General features: G+C 42.7%; 1 protein-coding gene and 1 long non-coding RNA gene across 3 annotated transcripts in view; one reads left to right on the forward strand and one right to left on the reverse strand.

Moving 5' to 3' along the window:
- CDADC1 (cytidine and dCMP deaminase domain containing 1) overlaps positions 1 to 7,645 on the forward strand; it is a 30,803-nt gene extending 23,158 nt beyond the window's left edge. Inside the window, exons 8-9 of one of the 2 annotated variants that reach the window (XM_010810697.4) lie at positions 805 to 865; positions 4,712 to 7,645. In XM_010810697.4, the coding sequence (XP_010808999.1) occupies positions 805 to 865; positions 4,712 to 4,785 (135 nt within the window). In that variant the 3' untranslated portion in view covers positions 4,786 to 7,645. The remainder of the gene's footprint in view (positions 1 to 804; positions 866 to 4,711) is intronic. The other variant, NM_001206518.1, reaches the window with a different exon arrangement.
- Positions 5,371 to 12,916, reverse strand: LOC104970162 (uncharacterized). Its single transcript, XR_001501476.3, has 2 exons — positions 8,665 to 12,916; positions 5,371 to 8,405 (listed from the first exon to the last, which is right to left on the reverse strand). It is a non-coding gene; the product is annotated as an uncharacterized lncRNA (long non-coding RNA).
- Between the last annotated feature and the right edge of the window lie 9,560 nt (positions 12,917 to 22,476).

The raw sequence follows: 22,476 nt of genomic DNA on the forward strand, positions 1-22,476 counted from the left end.
GACTGAAGTGACTTAGCCTAGCCTAGTATTTGATATTTCCAAAGAACTGCTGAGGTGGTAATTGTTTTGTGGAAAACTCAGAACTTTAATTCCTCATGGTTATTTTTAACTACTCTGGTTCCTAAAAACCTTTCTCTTTTTAGAAATAATCTCAAGCATGCAGAAAAGTTACAAAAATACTACGAAGAATTTTTTTCCAGAAATACTTGAGAGTTAAGTTGTTGCCATGATGCCAAGTCACTCTTAAATACTTTCTTGTGTATTTCCTGAAATAGTAGATTATCCTACATAACCACAATACAACCACAGAACTCAGGAAATTTTCATTGATATGTTGCTACCATTTAATCCACAGAGTTCAGTCAGGGTCTACCAGTTGTCCCAATAAAGTTCTTTATAGCAAAAGGATCCTGTCCAGAATCATGTGTTACTTTTTAATGATAATTCTGGCACTTAATATAACTTTTATATGCTATAGTTTGCAGTAAGTACAAAAGATATAATAGTACTGTTTATAGATTTCAACTTGACTTTTCTGTTTGTGTCCAGAGTGCCTGGAATATATAAAGCACCTAAAAAATACTCACTAAACCATATATATAAGATTCTCTAAGAATATTGATCCTTTATCCAGCAGTCATATCATTCAGGGTCGTCCAGAGTTGTTATTAGGGCTTGGGTGGTGTGACACACTAACTTTTCTTGCTGTTTTAAGCTGTTTTGATATTTGAAAGCACAATGCTGAAATGCTACTTATTAAAACCTTCTTAAACATATACATAAAATGTTTGTGTCCTTTTATAGTGGCAACTGAATCCATCAAGAACTGGTGTTCTTGAGCAAAATGAGCCTGAAAGCAGAGAGAGTAAGTATCTACAAGTCCTTTATTGAGGTTGACTTTGTTGCTAAGAAAAGAAAAATAGTGACTTATAATGATCAGGTGTTGGAAATTGCTGTGGTTGGAGGTGGAGCATATTCTTTTTGCAGATTAGATTTTTGCCATTCAGTTTGTGCACAAACACTTGTGTATCGACTATATGCTAGATGTCATGGGAAGTGCTGATGAATGAGTAGTCCTATGGACTCTGCAGTTTAATACAAATAATCATGCACAAATTGAATTTATAAATTAAATTTATATGAGACTATAGGCAACAGTGCTCTTCTATACCAAAACAAAAGCCTTTTGGGCAGTTAGAAAGAAAAAATACATCTAATTAATACAGATAGAACCAGGGCCAAATTATGAGGCTATGTACATTCTTGTTAGAGTAAAGCCACATTAGCTCAGATTGGCCAGAGAATGGAAATATCCTGGTTATTTTAATAATCTAATTAAGAGTCATCACAGTTACCATAAATGAATTACTAGTCTTCAGAGTTTTACTGTTTATATATTAACACATATTTTTAATGCAATATAGTCTTTAGGAGACCTTGCAATTCTTCATGCATATTATTTTGAATATTAATTATTACTGTACAATATTATTTTAAAATATTAGTTATCTTTCTGTTTGGATTCAAGGTAAGTAGAAATTCAATATAATAAGTAAAATTTTCTTGATAATAACAATGATTTGATTACTCTGAAAAATCAGTAAATATAAAAGTCTTTATGAAAATAATGTCTATGTGAATATCCTGATTTTCTGTGTTCTAACTTAGCTTTATTTTATTTAAGTAGTGAAATTTTAATTTGCAGTCAGGAAAAAAAGTACATATCCACTCCATCTTTCTTTTTAAAAATTTATCAGGGGGAAAAAAGTGGTTAAAGATAAAAGGAAATGAAAAAATACGGATCTGATTAAAGAATATGTATTCAATAATAGTGTTCGAGGGGGGTGAGTTAATAATTCCCTGTTGTTAGGGAGAAGACACAAAAAAGCATTAAACATAAAAAATGAATTCATTTATCTGTGTTAAAATAAAGAACATCTGTTTGTCAAAAGATAGCATTAAAAGAGTACAAAGGCAAGCCACGAAAGAGGAGATTTTTGCCACTTACAATCAAGAGTCTTGTAGCCAGGATTCCCTGTCCCTAGATCACTAAGGAAGGGGAGACATGCTGTTGGGGGGTGTCCTGAGATGAGGAGGGGTCGTGGTGGTGAGGGGGTGAGAGGAGAGCTTTCATTTTGCTGGGAGTGCTTTATTTCTTGACCTGGGTGATGGTTAAATGTGTTTGCTTTATGACTGTCCACTGAACTGCAGGTTTGTGTTCTGTATGTATTTTTTAACAAATACATATTTGTTAAAAAAATTTGTTAATATATAATGTATTTTTGTGTGTATTTTTATATCAGTAAATAATATCCTTATCTGTTTTTCAATTTCATAAGAGCTTGATTGAGGTATAATCTATATACCATAAATTTACCCTTTTAAAGTACTGAATTGGGTGGGTTTTGGTAGATTCAGAGTTGTGTAACCATCACCACTGCCTAATTTCAGAATTTTCCATCAGCTCAAAAAGACTCCTCTTACCCGTTTATTAGTCATCCCTGTTTCCTCCTACCTCCAGCCCCAGGCTACCACGAATCTACTTTGGTTATTTGGATTCATATATTCTGGCCATTGATTTTAGATCATTCCTCTTTTTTCATATATACATTCACTGCTGTATATTTCTCTCTAGCATTTCTTCCACTGAATGCTACAAATTTTGATAAGTCGTGTTTTATTTAGTTCAAAATTTCAAAATATTTAAAAATTTATCTTCAGTTTTTTTTTTTTTTTTTTTACTCATTTGTTATTTAGCAATGTATTATTTAACTTCCACATATATTTTGGGATTTTCCAGTTATGTTTCTACTAGTCATTTCTAGTTTAATTATATTGTGGTCCGAGAGCAGACACTGTATGCTTTCTATTCTTTTGAATTTATTAGGGTGTGTTTTATGGCCCAGCATGTGGTCTCTTGGTGAACACTCCATGTGAGTTAAGCATAATGTGGATTCTACTGTTGGCTGAGGTAGTCCATGGTTGTCAGTTATATACGGTTGATTAGTGGTTGAGTTCATTTGAGAATGGGTACGGGATAGTTTCAGGTATTTCACAACAGAAGAAACACAGACATCTAATAGGCACATGAAAAAGTGCTCAAGCTCATTAGCAGTCATGGAAATGCAAATTAAAATCACCGCAACGTTTACACTCCTACTGCTGTACCTACTAGAGTTGCGGAATTCAAGTTGAGGACACCGAGTGCTCGTGAGGAGGTGGATCCTTAGAAACTTGTATATTGCTGGTTGGACTGAAAATGCATACAGCCACCTTGGGAAAGCAGTTTAATGTCATCTTTGTAAAACTGAAGATGTGTCTATTCCATGACCCAGCAATCTGACCTCTAAGCATATGCCCTAGGAAAATTCTTACATGTTTCGTAGAAAAGACAGAGATAGATAATTCATTGCAACATTGTTCTTAAAAGCAAAAACTGGAACTAGCACAAAAATTTATCTCTGGAAATTAAAATATTACAGTGGAATATTATAAAGCAGTGAAAGTAAAATGAACTACAGCTACATTCTTAAACATGGGTGGATCTTAGAAATATAATGCTGAATGAAAAAATCAAGTTTCAGAAGACTAAATACATTATAAGGCAACTTCTATGTAAAGTTCAACAGGAAGGCAGTGTATTGGTTAGTACATGTGGCAAAATTATTTTTAAGAAGCAATGGAATGATCAACGATTCAGCGCAGGGGTTACCTCTGAATAAGGGGGATAGAGGGATGGGATTAGACTGGGGGGCACCCGAGAGGTGGTAACATTCTAGTTTTGGGGTTGGGTAGTAGGTTCTTGAGCAAACTCTGGGAAAGAGTGGAGGACAGAGGAGCATGGGGTGAAAGAGTTGGACACGGCTTAGCGACTGAACACCAACAAAGTAGGTTCTTGAGTGTTAATTTATTATTAGGCTTTAGGACTCCCATCTGTATCACACACAGTCTTCCTTTTTTTAATGTTTCCAATATTACATAATAAGAGAGAAAGCTTTCCAGATCTATTCTCCCTGCACCCTGATGCAGGTGTCCTTAAGACTAGGAAGAGCGAGGTGAGCACAGAGGCTTGGAGGGCAGGCAGATCCCTGGAAAGACAGAAAGCAGCAGGATAAAAGGAGACTCTCAGAGGTGGTGGGTATACTTACCATCTTAAGGGTGGTGGTGGTTTCTCAGATGTGTGCTTGTGTTGAAACCCATCACATTGTGCACTTTACACGCACACAGTGTGGTCCCAGGAAAGCCAGGGAAATCAGGTCATGGGGCGAGGTGGAAGCCAGGCCCGTCTCCCACATGACCAAGGTGATGAGTCCACTTGCCTTCCGGCGGGGGGTGTGTCCGCTCACACCTCACTGCCCCACAGACGACTCCCTTCTCTCCTTGGACAACAGACGGGTCATTTTGTCTCCTCCAGCCTAACAGTAATAACTTTGCCTCCCAAAAAGTTTTGTGAATTGTTGTCTATACACTGTCGATGAATCCAGTTTGTAAAAGGTCAGGTACATTGTGTCAGCTGTGAGTGACTTATCTAGAATCTATTCTTTAACAGTTGAGAATTTTAAAGATAAAATCAGTATGCCCTTTTTCATTTTTATTTTTTAAATATTCCTCTTTAGCTTAAGCATTGTTTTGATCTTACAGCTTCTGACTTTAACAAATGCTCGTTTCTTTGAAGTGACATTTTCCTGACGCTGTTATTCTTGACCATCAGATGGCGTGCTGGGATCCGTAGCCCTGGATGAAGAACCACACCAGAACAAGAAGCTGCGTCTTGCAAACCACTAAGAAGTCGTGTCTGAACAAGGAGTGAAGGCCTCGAGAATTTTTATTGCACTTTTAAAATCCAGCCTTGTTAACTCATAAAATAAGAATGGATTTTGTAAATAGTTGAAAAAAATTTTTAAAGGAAGCTAATTTATTATTAGCATATGAATGATACTAAGGAGAATATTTTTATTTAGATTTATTTGTATGTTTTCCAGAGTATAGTGATGTGTTCTTTTCTTACACTGAAGCAGGTGTCAGTCATTTCAAGAGACCATTCAGTCGGCTACAGGGATTGATTTCTCCTGGTCTTAGCTTTAGGGGATCCAGTCAAAGGGGCTGGTTCATTGGAGGTCACATCTCAGCAGAGAAGTACACACCTTTTCAGAAATATTAATCCCTTTGGATTATGAAGGTGATAATTAGTAATCTACTCCAGGGAAATAAACAGCAACCTGACCATTTTTAAGTCAATGTGTGATTCACCAAAAGGCCCCATTTATACCCAAAGCTTTCTGGTAATCAGAATTTACTTGATTAGCCTGGAGTCATAAAAATGAATTTGGTGGACCTGCTCTCCATTATAAAAGTGTGTTCCTAACAAGGTTATTCTTTTTTTTTTTCAGTCTTTCAGTGTGTAAAAATCATGATCACTTGTTGGACTGATTCAGGGCAGCAATAGGAAGATAGCATTATTCTCGGACAATATTATTCTCTGATCTCACTGACTCTTGAAACCACTAACAAGAGAAGAAATATTTTAGTCTGGAATTCATTCATAAATGCTGCCCATTATCCCCTCCATATAATTAGCAGAGAGCGTTTCAGGGCTCTGAATGGAAGGCCTTATAAAAACATTTGCAAACCTTAAGAATACTGAAAGCCTTGACAGTGAACATGATGGTCAATTCAGTTATTTTCCAGATGGTTCTTCATGAGTCCTCTCATTTTTTATTTGTTGAGGAAACTTTCAGAAAATTAGCCCAAAGATGAAGGCACAGGCTTTGTACTTTCCTGGAGATAGGGAGGGAGCCACTTGGCCAGTGGCCCGCAGGCAGCCCTGGGGTGTGACGGGCTCTGTGTGGGGAGTCAGCTTCACCTGGGCTGTCGCCCACTTTCTCCCCGGGGCCTCTCGTATCCTCACAGGGCCTCCTACCAGTCTCAGGAGAGTGCACAGGCCACCCTGCACGTGGGCCGGTGCCCCTGTTTGGACAGCAGCTCGCTTAGCCTCTGTTGTGTGTGTAAATTTTTTTTTTTTTAACTGCTGAATCTAGTGCCTGCAACAGTGTCTGGCATGTGACAGGCATTCAATAAATATTTGTTGACTGAATGACTGCTGGACACTGTCTAGACCCTGGAGATGAGACGTGTAAGAAATGCTCCCTGACCTCAAGAAACTTGCAGTCTAGTGACAGATGTAAGCGTAAAGTCACGTATTAATAATAGTGCTTCTCAGAGTGGGGTCCCTGGACCAACAGCGTTAGCCTCATCTGGGGACTTGTTAGAAGTGCACATTGTTAAGCCCTAACCCAGACCTGTTGAATCAAACTCCGGGGCTGCGGCCAGCATTCCCTGAAGGTGACTGACGACCTTCAAGGTTGAGAACTGCCCTGTGGATGTAACTGAAGGAACAGTGGTGGAAGGAACACATAGGAGGACAGGCAGACACTTGGGTGAGTCACGGAAGCAGGGCCTGTAGGAGTGGAGGCCGCGTAGAAGTGGAGGCCGCGTAGAAGTGGAGGCCCTGAAGGGGCTGCAGGGAGTGGGCCGGCAAACAGTGGGGGTGAGATGAACATCTGAGAAAGTAATGAAGATGGGTGGTCACCCCGGGAAGTAGGAAAGGGAAGCGATTGGGAACTCATGCAGAGATTGCTAACCTGCACCAGGAGCCCCCTGGGGCAGCAACAGTGCAGCCTAAAATCTAGTCACCCACAGTCAACAGGGGTCACCCCTCAGGCTGAGAAATCGGAACTTGCCCTTAAAAATACATCACCATTAATTTCAAAGATTGGGAAGACGTAGTAAATGTATAATTTGAAAAAGAGCTCTACATTTGTTTACTGCCAAGGACAGCAGCTTTGCCGACTGGAGGTAGGATGAGCGCAGGCCTGGCTCGGCGCTCGGCTGTTAGGTGGGGTATGTGAGGATTTACCTGTATCTAATCACTGCCAGCGCTTTTTCTTTTATTCGGCTTTTCCATGGGTTTCTCTTCCTCAGTTACTTAATGAGTTTGAGAATATACCTTCTCATAAATCTTCCTCGGTTTATGCACGAACAGTTGAGCTTTCAGATCTACCACAGCAGTCTGCTTTTAACCCACTTTAGAGCTATGTTTTGAAGTTCTGGTATTGCCAAGAGTGGCCGCTTAGCATTGAGCTGCGGCTGTTACTACTGCTTATTAAGTCAAGGAACAGTTTAGAACCTCCATTTCATGTGTTATATTAAGGGGTTTTTCTGTGATCATTTAAAATTATTACATATTTTTTACATATAAGAAAAGTGAAAAGCCCTAATAATCAGTACCAGTTGAAAACAAGGCCTGTTTAAATGGAATACCCTTTAGAAATGCGTCCATAAAATGTGTTTACCCTATTCAACTACTGCACTTAAACAGACTCAGATTTCAAAGGAACTTAGATCTCATCTATTTAGAATACTCCTCTGCAGAACTGGAAGCACAAGAGTCCAGAAGGTGAATGATTTCTTAAAGTCTAGCTCAGGATGTCACAAGGGCCTGAAATCATATCAGCTTTGGTTTTTTTCTCTCTTTACATTTTCAGTTTTGTTTTTAATGTCCGTGCTTATTTGCCCTGTACCTGTTGACGTATTAGCTGATTTTAACATGTATGTGACAGTAATAAAAGACTTCTATCGTTGTAAATTAAGTCATTTTTTAAGTAAAATTACACCTACAAATTTAAAATGAGCAAAACAGATCTATGAACCTTTCTTTGAAACAGTAAGACCCACTCTGTCTTCTGTATCACCCCTCCCCAGAGGCCACCAGGCTCAAGGATTTTAGCTGATTGACTTTGTATTTGTCTCCAAATCACATGTTTCTTAATAGTGTTTCAGTTTTAGGTATTTTCTTTTGAATTTCCATCATGGAAGGGCTTTCTTTCACCTCCCTCTCCTCAGCACACACTTCCCATCTCTCCATCCTCCTAATATTCTTTCAATTTGGTTGCATCAGTATTCATTGTTTGGTATTATGACTCTAAGTGCTACGCACAGCTTTATCACGTTATGTACTGTGATGACTTTCTGTATAAAATGTATTTTCGTGCATTTCAAGTTTGTTTTTTCTGTGTGGGGCTGCAGGGACCTTGATTTTGTATATTTTATTGCTAACCTGTAACCAAACCCTTCTCCCAGCTGTGTAACCTTCTCTCCCTACTCAAGCACACTGGGTGTCCTAAAAAGCTTTTCTTGTTGAAGAAGTGCCTCCCAGAGCCTCTGACCGCCTCCCACCTGGCTGATCAGTCACTGGAGCTTCCGCACCGCTGTCTTCCCGGGTTCTCCCTCCGCAGCGCTCGTGGGGTGGGGGAAGGCAGGGACGGAGGCATCCTCCACCTTCTTGAACTGGAACCCCCAGAATCCAGATTTTTCTCAGTTGGGCGGGCATATCTTTCAGAAGGTCCCTGAGAAAAGGTACATGATGGTGAGATGACTGTCAGAACAGACGTTGCTGGGGAACAGTTTCAATGCTGTGAGTATCTGTGAATGTCTTTATTCTGCCCTCAATTTAGATAGTTTGTTGGGTGTAGAATTCTAGATTGGGAATAAGCACCACCCCCGCCCGGCCCCGCACCCCACCTCACAATTCTGAAGGCCTTGTTTCATGATCCTGGTTACACTACTGGAATGAGTTTCAAGGTTTGGGCTGTCAATCAGACTCACGAGATTCAACGAGGGCTGCTGGGCAACGTCTTTCAGGACAGTATAGAGCAGAGCACAGCCTCGTGCAACACAGCGCGTTCCCGGGCAGAGCCTCTGACTGTCCTCACTGAGTCCTCTGTTCTGTCTGTCCTGAGCTTATGTTTAAAACAGAGAAAGCCAAAACTTCACTCTCATGTTATGATTTCGGGGGCATAAACAGAGGTAAATTAATATGTTTGTTCACTTCTCTGCTTTCATATTTTCTGTAATGTTTTGGCCTTAAGCATGAAATTCCTGCAGTCATTTAAAAAAATTAATGTATTTAGTATAAATGGGCTCAGTTGCTTGAGTCGTGTCTGACTCTTTGCGACCCTATGGACTGTAGCCTGCCAGGCTCCTCTGTCCATGGGATTCTTCAAGTTCCTCTCTCCATGGGAGTGGGTTGCCATGCCCTTGTCCAGTGGACCTTCCCAACCCAGGGATCGAACCCATGTGTCCTGCATTGCAGGCAGATTCTTTATTGCTGAACCACCGGGGAAGCCCATTTAGTACAAATAGCCACCCCCTAATATTATGTATCTTTCCCCTGGGGATAAGCCCCAAAGATATTGTGTCAGAGGAGTATGTGTTCTTCTGCTGAGGGCTATTTTTTAGATGATGAAGGTGAGGAAGGCATACCTGAGAAATACAGATTTTCTAAAACACAATCTTTGGGGATAAAGAATTAAAATCTATTCAACATCACTATAGCATTTGGGTGTCTTTCTATTTGTTATTTCTGATTATATATTTAAAAAGGCTTGAAAACAGAAAACACATGTATTTTGGTTCATATTAAATGTCTGCTGGAATTGGTCCACTAGGTGGCTTCAGGCTCAAGTTTACTTGCACAGTATATTATCTGATAGAGTTGATGCCTCAAATATACAAAGAACTCATAAAAGTCAACTTTAATAGAACAAAGCACCCAGTTTAAAAAAATGAGCAGGGGATCTGAAGAGACAAATTTTCCAAAGAAAATATACAGATGATCAACGGGCACATGAAAAGATGCTCAGCATCACTCATCAGAGAAATGCAAATCAAAATCACAAGAAGATACCATCTCACAGCTGTCAGAATATTTTGTTATCAAAAACACAATGACAGATGACAACAGAGAAAAGGTAACCATTGTTCACTCTTGGTGGGAAGGAAATTGGTATAGTCACTGTGGAAAAAATTGGAAAAAAAGTATGGCTATTTCTCAGAAGAAATTAAAAATAGATCTACCATATATTTTAGGAATTCCAGTTCTGGTTATTTATCTGAAAAGAATCAAAACAATTATAAGAAAATATATATGCACCTCTACAATCACAGCAGCATTATTTATAATAGCCAAGCCAAGAGCCCATTAATGGATAAATATTATACATACATACATATACACAACAGGATATTACTCAGCCATAGAAAAGAATGAAATCTTGCTAGTTGAGACAGCGTGAATAGACCTAGAGGGTACTATGCTAAGTGAATAGGACTTAGAAAAACAATTATTGTATGACTTCAATTATTGGTGTAATCTAAAAAACAAAGCAAATGAACAGATAACAAAACTAAACAGATTTGTAAATACAGAGGAAAAAGTAGGTAGTCACCAGGGAGGGGAGTGGGAGGAGGGAAGAAACAGGTGAGGGAGATCAGGAGGTACAGACTTGCAAACAAATCAACAGTCTTGGGTATGAGACTTGAGAAATGTAGTTAATAGTTACGGAATACTTACCTATATAAGATGACATACACAGACTTTTACTTGATCATTTTGAAATGTCCAGAAATATCTAACTGCTACGTTGGGCAACCAGAACTACCAGTGTCATAGGTCAATTATAGTTCAACAAACGAACTCAGAGTAAGAGAAACTTGTGGTTACCAGACGCAGTGTACTCCAGGTTACAGGCAAATTTGGCCTTGGAGTACAGAATGCAGCAGGGAAAAGGCTAACAGAATTTTGCCAAGAGAATGCGCTGGTCACAGCAAACACCCTCTTCCAGTAACACAAGAGAAGACTCTACACATGGACATCACCAGATGGTTGACACCGAAATCAGATTGATTATATTCTTTGCAGCAAAGATGGAGAAGCTCTACACAGTCAGCAAAAACAAGACTAGGAGCTGACTGTGGCTCAGATCATGAACTCCTTATTGCCAAATTCAGACTTAAATTGAAGAAAGTAGGGAAAACCACTGGACCATTCAGGTATGACCTAAATTAAATCTCTTACAATTATACAGAAGTGAGCAATAGAATCAAGGAATTATCTGATAGAGTGCCAGATGAACTATGGACAGGGGTTCATGACATTGTACAGGAGACAGGAATCAAGACCATCCCCAAGAAAAAGAAATGCAAAAAACCAAAATGGCTGTCTGAGGAGGCCTTACAAATAGCTGTGAAAAGAAGAGAAGCAAAAAGCAAAGGAGAAAAGGAAAGATATATCCATTTGAATGCAGATTCCAAAGAATAGCAAGTAGAGATAAGAAAGGCTTCCTCAGCGATCAATGCAAAGAAATAGAAGAAAACAATAGAATGGGAAAGACTAGAGATCTCTTCAAGAAAATTAGAGATACCAAGGGAACATTTCATGCAAAGATGAGCATATAAAGAACAGAAATAATATGGACCTAACAGAAGCAGAAGGTATTAAGAAGAGACGGCAAGAATACATAGAAAACTGTACAGAAAAGATATTCACAACACAGATAATCATAATGGTATGATCACTCACCTAGAGCCAGACATTCTGGAATGTGAAGTCAAGTGGGCCTTAGAAAGCATCACTACGAACAAAGCTAGAGGAGGTGATGGAATTCCAGCTGAGTTATTTCAAATCCTGAAAGATGATGCTGTGAAAGTGCTGCACTCAATATGCCAGCAAATTTGGAAAAGTCAGCAGTGGCTACAGGACTGGAAAAGGTCAGTTTTCATTCCAATCTCAAAGAATGTTCAAACTACTGGAATTAAGATTGCCGGGAGAAATATCAATAACCTCAGATATGCAGATGACACCACCGTTATGGCAGAAAGTGAAGAACTAAAGAGCCTCTTGATGAAAGTGAAAGAGGACAGTGAAAAAGTTGGCTTAAAATGCAACAGTCAGAAAACTAATATCATGGCATCTGGTCCCATCTCTTCATGGCAATTACATGGGGAAACAGTGGAAACAGTGACAGACTTTATTTTGGGGGGCTCCAAAATCACTGCAGATGGTGACTGCAGCCATGAAATTAAAAGATGCTTACTCCTTGGAAGAAAAGTTATGACCAACCTAGACAGCATATTAAAAAGAAGAGACATTATTTTGCCAAAAAGGTCCATGTAGTCAAAGCTATGGTTTTTCCACCAGTTATGTATGGATATGAGAGTTGGACTATAAAGAAAGCTGAGTGCCGAGGAATTGATGCTTTTGAGCTGTGGTGTAGGAGAAGACTCTTGAGAGTCCCTTGGAGTGCAAGGAGATCCAGCCAGTCCATCCTAAAGGAAATCAGTCCTGAATATTCATTGGAAGGACTGATACTGAAGCTGATACTCCAACACTTTGGCCACCTGATGCAAAGAACTGAATCATTGGAAAAGACGCTGATGCTGGGAAAGATTGAAGGCAGGAGGAGAAGGGGACAACAGAGGATGAGATAGTTGGATGGTTATCACCGACTCAATGGATGAGTTTGAGTAAACTGGGAGTTGGTGATGGACAGGGAGGCCTGGCATGCTGCGGTCCATGGGGTCGCCAAGTCAGACATGACTGAGTGACCGAACTGACTGACTGATGCAATGTATGGGTGGAGAAGGAACTGGATGAATGCAGCCAAAGTTACAAGCTTCCAGTTATAAAATTAATAAGTGCTAGGGATTTAAGGTACAACATGACTAAATATAATTAACACCCCTTTATGTTATACATGAAAGTTGTTAAGAGAGTACATAAGAGTTATCTCAAAATTTTTTTGCTATTTCTTGAATTTTATACCTATATGAGGTATTGAATGTTCACTAAACTGATTGGGATAATCCTGATATATGTTCATCAAATCATTATGCTGTCAACCTTCAGTTCAGTTCAGTTCAGTCACTCAATCGGGTCTGACTCTTTGCGATCCCATGAACCACAGCACGCCAGGCCTCCCTGTCCATCACCAACTCCCGGAGTCCACCCAGACCCATGTCCATCGAGTCAGTGATGCCATCCAGCCATCTCATCCTCTGTCGTCCCCTTCTCCTCCTGCTCTCAATCTTTCCCAGCATCAGGGTCTTTTCTAATGAGTCAGCTCTTCGCATCGGGTGGCCAAAATACTGGAGTTTCAGCTTCAACATCAGTCCTTCCAATGAACACCCAGGACTGATCTCCTTTAGGATGGACTGGTTGGATCTCCTTGCAGTCCAAGGGACTCTCAAAAGTCTTCTCCAACACCACAGTTCAATTCTTCGATGCTCAACTTTCTTTATAGTCCAACTCTCACATCCATACATAGCCTTGACTAGACGGACCTTTGTTGGCAAAGTAACGTCTCTGCTTTTTAATATGCTGTCTAGGTTGGTCATAACTTTCCTTCCAAGGAGTAAGCGTCTTTTAATTTCATGGCTGCAGTCACCATCTGCAGTGATTTTGGAGCCCCCAAAAATAAAGTCTGACACTGTTTCCCCATCTATTTGCAATGAAGTGATGGGACCCGATGCCATGATCTTCGTTTTCTGAATGTTGAGCTTTAAGCCAACTTTTTCACTCTCCTCTTTCACTTTCATCAAGAGGCTCTTTAGTTCTTCCTCACTTTCTGCCATAAGGGTGGTGTCATCCGCATATCTGAGGTTATTGATATTTCTCCCGGGAATCTTGATTCCAGCTTGTGCTTCGTCCAGCCCAACGTTTCTCATGATGTACTCTGCATATAAGTTAAATAACTAGGGTGACAATATATAGCCTTGACATACTCCTTTTCCTATTTAGAACCAGTCTGTTGTTCCATGTCCAGTTCTAACTGTTGCTTCCTGACCTGCATACAGGTTTCTCAAGAGGCCGATCAGGTGGTCTGGTATGCCCATCTTTTTCAGAATTTTCCACAGTTTATTGTGATCCACACAGTCAAAGGCTTTGGCATGGTCAATGAAGCAGAAGTAGATGTTTTTCTGGAACTCTCTTGCTTTTTCCATGATCCAGCGGATGTTGGCAATTTGATCTCTGGTTCCTCTGCCTTTTCTAAAACCAGCTTGAACATCTGGAAGTTCACGGTTCACTTGTTGCTGAAACCTGGCTTGGAGAATTTTGAGCATTACTTTACTAGCATGTGAGATGAGTGCAATTGTGTGGTAGTTTGAGCATTCTTTGACATTGCCCTTCTTTGGGATTGGAATGAAAACTGACCTTTTCCAGTCCTGTGGCCACTGCTGAATTTTCCAAATTTGCTGGCATTTGAGTGCAGCATTTTCACAGCATCATCTTTCAGGATTTGAAATAGCTCAACTGGAATTCCATCACTTCCACTAGCTTTGTTTGTAGTGATGCTTCCTAAGGCCCACTTGACTTCACATTCCAGGATGTCTGGCTCTAGGTGAGTGATCACACCATCGTGATTATCTGGGTCATTAAGATCTTTTTTGTACAGTTCTTCTGTGTTGTAGACCTTAAACTTACACAATGTGGTATGCTGATATCTCAATTAGACTTGAAGAAATGAATAATGCCTTAATAAAGCTAACTTTTGGCTTCCCGGGTAGCTCAAATGGTAAAGCATCTGCCTGCAATAAGGGAGGCTTCGATCCCTGGGTTGGAAAGATTCCCCAGAGAAGGGCATGGCAACCCACTCCAGTATTGTTGCCTGGAGAATCCCATGGACAGAGGAGCCTGGTGGGCTACAGTCCATGGAGGTCACGAAGAGTTGGACACTAGTGAGTGACTTTGACATTCACTTTCAAAGCTAACTTAGGAAAAAACTTTATACCAAGATTAAGTGAGTCTAACACCAAAGAATCCAATGTTTCGGTTGTTAGGAAATATATTAATATAACTAATTGACTTATAAATTTAGGAAAAGCATGTGATCAACTTGATAGACACAAAGTAGCATGGTAGAATATTACAGGGAACAATTATAAAAATAAAAAAGATATTAACGCTTATGTACCCAAAGAAATCTCCAATACCCACGAGTTCACCTATACATTAATTTCCTGTAATTGTCAGAAAGATTACTAGTAGACAGGAACCCCTAACAACAGTTTGAGTAGTAAAGGAATTACTACTGGAAAAGAAGAATTAAAGTCATCTCCATTTGTAGAGCATGTGGATCTATATCTAATAAGTCCGAATAACAGATGGAAATTCATTACAGAAAATAAGACAAAATATTTTAAAGACTATAGCATAAGTATTTCGTACACAGTTCACATAGACACATCAGTTAAAAGGTATATTAAAAGGGAGGCTGCAATTTTAAAGGTATAAAAGAAAATAAAAATAAATCTAAAGCACATGTGGAAAGTGCTCATATGAATAAAATTATCATGAACTCCTCATATAGATAAAACAGGAAAAAATAACTGAAGAAAAGGAAAAAACAACTTCCTTAAATATAATAAGAAATCTTACATGTAAAGAAAAATATACCAATATCCAAATGTGTAATGGATATTTGTGTATGTCTGTGTGTGTGTATATATATACAAACACATATATAAGTATTTTTCTGAGGATAATTTACGGTTTACATGAAATATTTTATGAAATTAAAGGTTAGTTATTAACTTAAATATATTTTACATACAAGATACTTTACATACATTTCATGGAAACTACAAAGGAAAAATCTACTATAGCTACACAAAAGACAAAGAATTAATTCATACCATATCCAAAAAAAAAAAAAAACCCTAAAGGAACTGTTGTAGCCAGCTTTCCGGAAAACAAACTCACTCAGGACAATGCAGATAGTAGAGTGCAGTTTATTACACCTGCAGGCCCAAGGCAGAGTCTCCTCTTAGGCAAAGACCCCGACCAGTTTTTGTGAAAACTTTATATACCCCAAATTCCCTGAAACTAGTCTGAACAAAGGAAAAAGAAAGATAAAATCAAAGTTAACCCGTGATTCATATGCCTTAAGCCTAGGTAGTTAACAGTAGACAATTATCAGTAGGCCTGTGGTCATACCCCAGTAAGCATATTAGAATGTATGATTCTCTTTGGTTACACAGATAATTAGGGTATTCTTTTAGGCAATGGAGAGCCCTGGGGTGCTTCCTTCTGGGGGCCTGGTTTTCCAGTTGGTATGTCGTTTCCATAGATACTGTGCATATAGCTCAAAGTCCACAGTCCGGCCCTAGGTGGACTGCTTTCAAGACAGAGCCTGTTGTTTCCTCCTTCAGAACAACAACAACAAACAGAAAACAATGAAAATCCTTATCAACAGCTTAAACATTAATGGATGGAATTCTCCAATTAAATGACACAAAGTGACTGAATTAATTTAAGAAAGGAACCTACAGGGAATTCCCCGGAGATCTAGAGGTTAAGTTCCTGTACTTTCACTGATGGGAACCTGGGTACTATCCCTGGTTGGGGAACAAGGATCCTGCAGGCCAAGCGGCATGTCCAAAATAAAACAGTAATTTTAAAAAGAACGTGCAATATGCTGTTTACAAGAGACTTAATTCAACATAAGGACATATATAGATTAAAGTGAGAGGATGTGAAAATATATTCCATGCATATAGCAGTCCAAAAGACAGCGGGAATAACTGTACTTAGTACATGTTTTCCATCCAAATCAGTCACAAGAAGCAAAGAATGTTTCCCTACAGTGAGAAAGGGGTCAAATTATCAAGAGACTATTACAAATATATGTGCACCCAGCACAGGAACATGTAGATACTTAGAGCAAATATGAACAAAACTACCTACAAAGGAGCAGTAATGAACAGCAAGGTACTTCAATATCCCATCTGTAAACACGGATAGATCTCCAGGCAGAAAGTTAATGAAAAACACTGACCTGCATAACTCTTTCGAAAAGTAAAAAGTGTTAGTCACTCAGTCATGTCCAACTCTTTGTGACCCCTCGGTCCATGGGATTCTCCAGGCAAGAATACTGGAGTGGGTTAGCCATTTCCTTCTCCCACGGATCTTCCCCAACCAGGGATCGAACCCGGGTCTCCCACCTTGCAGGCAGACTCCTTACCAACTGAACCATCAGGGAAGCCTTAGAAAAGTAAACCTAACAGATATATGGGCTTCCCAGGTCGTGCAGTGGTAAAGAATCTGCCTGCCAACCGGAGGAGATGGAAGAGACCCGGGTTCCAGCCCAAGTGAAAAATTTAGAGCTTTTCCTGTAAAATCAGGAACAAGATAAGGCTATCCACACTCACGACTCTTATTACAGACAGTACTGAAGTCCTAAGCAGAGGAATCTGACAGAAAATAAGAAATAGAAAGGCATCCAAAATGGAGAGGAAAAAGTAAAGCTTCTTCTTCTGTTTTCAGAAAACGTGACCTTATATATGGCTCCCCGCCCCCAATGGTATTAATAGTAGTAGTAAGTACAATAAGGTTGTAGGGTCAGAATCAACATACAAAAGTCAGCTGCATTACATATTAATACAATCTTTTATCATTCAGTCGCTAAGTGGTGTCTGACTCTCTGCGACCCCATGGACTGCAGCACGCCAGGCTTCCTTGTCCTTCACCATCTCCTGGAGTTGGCTCAAACTCAGGTCCAGAGTGGATGATGCCATCCAACCATCTCATCCTCTGTCGCCCCTTTCTCCTTCTGCCCTCAATCTTGCCCAGCATCACAGTACAATAGTGACCAAATATTAGGAAGAAATAAAATAATTCCATTTACAATTAACTATCATCCTCGACCACCCCTAGGCCCTCTGTGACCGCGCGGCTCGGCCCTTAGTCTGCTGAGCCCAGGGCTTCGGGGGCTCCTCCAGTCGCATCCGCTGGCCCCTCCCCGCTGGTACTTGATCTAACAGCGGAAGGAGCACAGAGCCACTTGGCTAAATCAAGGGACTTGAGAATCTATGGATCAATTTTAAGCCCGAGAACTCGAGAGGCAATTAAGTATTACTGGAAATTCCACTGTAAGGTGGGGGCAGGTTAGGAGGCTGAATCCCGCCCCCGGGGGTGCAGACCCAGGACCCCCGCACCCACCCGCACACACTCCCGGCCCACAGGAGGAGGGGCTCTTTGACTCCAGCCGGGACTCTGTCCCGCCCGCTCCCCGATTCCACGCGGGGCCGAGCCAGTCGGGCAGAGGGCAAAGGGGCGAAAAGAGAGACCCACATTCCCCTGGACTAAGGTGCTGGAGGAGAAGGGGACGACACAGGATGAGTTGGTGGGATGGCATCACCGATTCAATGGACACAAGTTTGAGTAAACTCCGGGAGTTGGTGATGGACAGGGAAGCTTGGCGTGCTGCGGTCCACGGGGTCGCAAGGTGTCGGACACTACTGAGTGCCTGAACTGAACTGAACGGAAGGTGCTGCGGGGCCGCTCTTCCGAAGGAGCAGCCGCAGCTCGGAGCGAACCCCCTGCGCCTCAAAAGTCGGCCTCGCGCCCCCCACCCCCACCCCGACCCACGCCGTGCAGGGTCCCGGCCAGCGCACCTGGAGGGCGGCCCCAGGTGTGGTCTGGGCTTCAGCGGGGGCGGATGGCAGAGTCGCGGCTCGAGGAGTTCGGGCTCCGCAGTGACCCCCAGCTCCACTCCGGGCGGCGGGGCGCTGGGCCCCCAGTCACTTGCAGGGTCTGCTGTCAGGCCCCGCCCCGCCCCGGGCGCTAAACGCCAGGTGTCCGGGATGGAGGGCAGGTGGGAGGCTTTTAGTCACCTAACCCAGCTCCACCGCTCCGTCTGCCCCTTAAGCCTGCAACTTCAAAAGTTGGGAACTCTTCCTTGATCCCAGCACCTCACATAGCTTTTGACGCCAAGTCTAGGATCAGTGATTGGGCAACAGATGGATACATGAGACCCTTCTGCTGAGGGAAGAAGGGGTGTGGGGACAGGAAAGAGGCTCAGATGGAAAAGAAAGAAGTTTGGGGGGGATCTCTCGAGAGAAAGGGCGCAGGGATGAGCACAGCCTACCCGCCAAAATACCGCCGCCTTTACAGGCTGCCCGTTCAGGACCGCCACCCCCCATCCCCCCTTTTTCAAATGCCAACACCCACGCCGGCAAGCCGCAAGTCCCAGAGTCAAGCCAGGTAGTTCTGGGTCCAGCGCCCTGCCTCTTCAGAAACAGCCCGTCAGCCCGTCTAGGCCCTGAGCCACCCGATCAGAGGGGAAGTGACCCATCGGATGCCGAAGGGGCCTCTGTGAGGCCAAGCAGTTTGGGCCGGAGAGTCAGAGGCGCCCGGGAACCAACCTCTGCTCTCTGGGCACATCCTTGGGCTTCCACCAGCCGCATCTCGCAGCCTGGAGGTCTGGCTGAGGAGAAGCAGGTGGGCTCCGCTGGTGCCCTGCGCCCTCTAGAGGCCGTCCTCTCTAAAGCCGACGCTCGGCCGTTCCTCCTGCCTTCCATCCCCAGCACTTGGGCGTCTGCCAGCCTGATTGCGCTCCTCCGCTCCCTCTAAGCGCCGTGAAGTGCCCTACAGACGTGTAGGATCTCTTGGAGAAGGAAGCTTTTTTTGTCAATACACCTTTACCCTGCGAAGGTGGTTTCAAGCATGAGCCTGGAATATTATTTTTCTCCATGTATTTCCAAGGAGAAAGAGCTCTACTTTTCCAAGTTATAAGAAATATAAAGTTAGGGACGTCCCTGGTTGTCCAGTGGTTAAGAATCCGCCTTGCAATGCAAGAGATGAAGGTTTGCTCTCTGGTCGGGGATTTAAGATCCTTCATGCCACGGGACTACTGAGCCTGCGTGCCACTAGAGAGTTCTGGGCAGCTATGAGAGATTCCCACATTACCCAGTGAGGAGGCCCCGTGCCGCAACCCAATAGAGCCAAATAAATGCACAGTTAAAAATACAAAGTTATAATGTATTTTTGATGTTCTGAGCCAGGACTGTAAAATTAACACTTTAGAAAGTTTGTTCCTTTTGAATGGATCTTTCATTGAAGATAGAATAAAAGATTCCCCTATAGATCCTTTGAAATGTAAATATATGCAATTTCTCTGTGGACTTGGTTGATTCAGCTGTGACATTTGAAAGAAAAAGCTAAAACTGCGCATGAGCAATTTTTCTTCACAAAATTCGTTCGATCAATCAGCCCCCTTAAATCAAAGTGACCCTTTTGATTAAATCAGCCATCTTAAATCCCATGATCCCCATGAGCTCAATCAGCAAGATAACAGTTTTCATTTCACAGGAAAGTACCAGGAAGTGTTCCCAAGAGCAGTTCTATTTAGGCAGGTTCACACACACACACACACACAGTTTTTGAGTTCTGTGCACATATCCTACTATTTAAGACTAGCAGATAATTTATCTCTTTTTCCTCAGTTTTAGAATTTCCATTCTAAAAGGGTAGATGTGATGCTTTGTACTTTGAAAACTAATATCTAGAATCTGTAGTACATTCACATGGTGCAAAACTAAAATATATATATATGTTTATATTTTACACATACACATATGTAATACAACCGTGTATTTGAATTTATGGCCCTGTCATAATTCACTGAATCAGTCTCTGTTGATGGAAATGTGAGTCATTTCCAGTCTTGTACCTTCGCTGTCTGCACAAGTATCTTGTGTGTCAAAATAATTTCACAGGGATATCTGTGGAATAATATCCAGAAGTTAAAATTCTGAGGAAATTTGAATATTATCAAGTACCCTCAAAGAGGTTACCCCAGTTTCTACTTGCATCATCAATGCATAAGATTGCTGGTCTTGGGCTTTGATGTTCACTTCTCCCAACTGTAAAAGTCATGGGGCAGTTTGTAAAGTGGGGACCTTGCAGCTGTAACACGGGGCAGGTGCTCTTGTTCCCTGTCGGAATGACCTGGAAACCGAGCTGTGTGGAGCAGGCCACACCAGCGCAGTTTAGACATCCCGGGATGCTGGGACCGGCTCTGAGTTGCTGTCACGGAAGAGGGAAAGGGGGGTCCCTCAGGCAGGGCCGGGGGCCGGGGTGCTGGACTGCGTTCCCTGGCTTGTTGCACATCAGCTCATGACCTGTGGCACCTGTGCTTGGCTTGGGGCCCGTGGGAAAGGAGTTCTTTGGGGAGACTAACTCTTCCCTCTGGTTCAGGGCCTCCTCTGTGTCCTGCTTGGAAAGCTAGGCACCGAGTGGTCAGCAAATGATTCCAGGTCACACAGCTGATTCAGGCCAGGTGCCCAGCCCTCACTCTCTCCACCTTCCCAGGCGCCATGGTGATCCCATGCGTCAGGGTCCCTCGGAGAGGCCCAGGTCTTGTGGCTGGGAGCCTCCCTGCCTAACAAGCCAGGGCACTGCCGTGAGAGAGGGGACGGGCCTTTCCTGGGCCCCTGATCTCCAGAGGCTGCTGTCAGCGAGGGGCCATCAAGCACACTGCACTCTGGGCTGTTTCTTCTTGCAAACACCGGGAGGAAAACACAGTATTGCAGGTTCATTCTAGAAATCCACCTTCTCAGGGTTGACGCGTATTGACCAAAAGAGCTTCCTTTTCCAAGAGATCCTAAACCTCCGGAGGACGCTTGTTTGCACTTAGAGGGAGAGGAGGAACAGCATCAGCCTGGCAGGTGCTCAAAGCCCCTAGCAGGCCCCGGGCTGAGGACCGAGGCAGGAGGGAGGGCGAGAGCTGACCCCACAGCGATGGGTCGCTAGAGGGCGCCAGAGCACCGGCGGTTTCAGACCTCTAGGTTCAGGGATGGGGTTGGTGGAACCTCTCCCCAAAGAGGCGGAGTTGGTTACCAGACACTTCTGGCCTGAAGAATTCCATGGACTGTATAAGTCCATGGGGTCACAAAGAGTCGGACACGACTGAGCGACTTTCACTTCAGTTCACTTCTTCTGACTCTCCCGCCCCAATTGCCTCGCCTTCCTCTTTATGAAGAGCTGGGGGCAGCGTCTTAGTCTAGGAGAACTTTGGCCCCCACGTCTTGTGGGAGAGGCGAGGCTCTGTGCGGTCCCAGGGCCTGCTGCAGGGGGACTCCACCTCTCAGCCGCCTAACTACCTTCCTCCTTTACAATACTTTCCAACAATATTTAATGTAGATCCATGGGCCCCCACCTCCAGGGTTTCTGACTGGATGAGTCTAGTGTTAAGAGTCAAATAATTTGTATCTCTGACAATTTCTCAGGTGCTGCTGCTGTTGCTAGTTTAGGAACCACACTTTGAGACCCAGTGCTTTATATATTCACTTTATTTAGGTGAACTGCGCATTAACGGAGGGCAGCTTTGTGAAGAGGAAAGAGATCTGACATTTACTGAATACCTATGACCCTTGCTTTGTGCCGGGGACCTTGGGGCTTCCCTGGTGGTTCAGATGGTAAGGAATCTGCCTGCAATGCAGAAGACCTGGGTTCGATCCCTGGCTGGGGAAGATCCCCTGGAGGAGGAAATGGCAACCCACTCCAGTACTCCTGCCTGGAGAATCCCATGGATAGAGGAACCTGGTGGACTATGGTCCATGGGGTCACAGAGAGTCAGACACGACTTAGCGTGCCCACAGGCAGGTGCCTCAGCAGCACTTTGCACATATGGCCCCATGTAATCCTCATATCTGCCCCACCGATCAACCGATCAATTCATAGTTATTTACTGAGGCCCTGTCCTGTATCATGCATCATGCTGTGCTAGGTTCTGGGGTTGTGGAACCAACCCTACAGACATAATCAGGGAAACATGCTTGAGCAGATATAATTGCAAG

The sequence above is a fragment of the Bos taurus genome, chromosome 12 (genome assembly GCF_002263795.3).
Source record: "Bos taurus isolate L1 Dominette 01449 registration number 42190680 breed Hereford chromosome 12, ARS-UCD2.0, whole genome shotgun sequence".
Lineage (NCBI taxonomy): Eukaryota > Metazoa > Chordata > Mammalia > Artiodactyla > Bovidae > Bos > Bos taurus.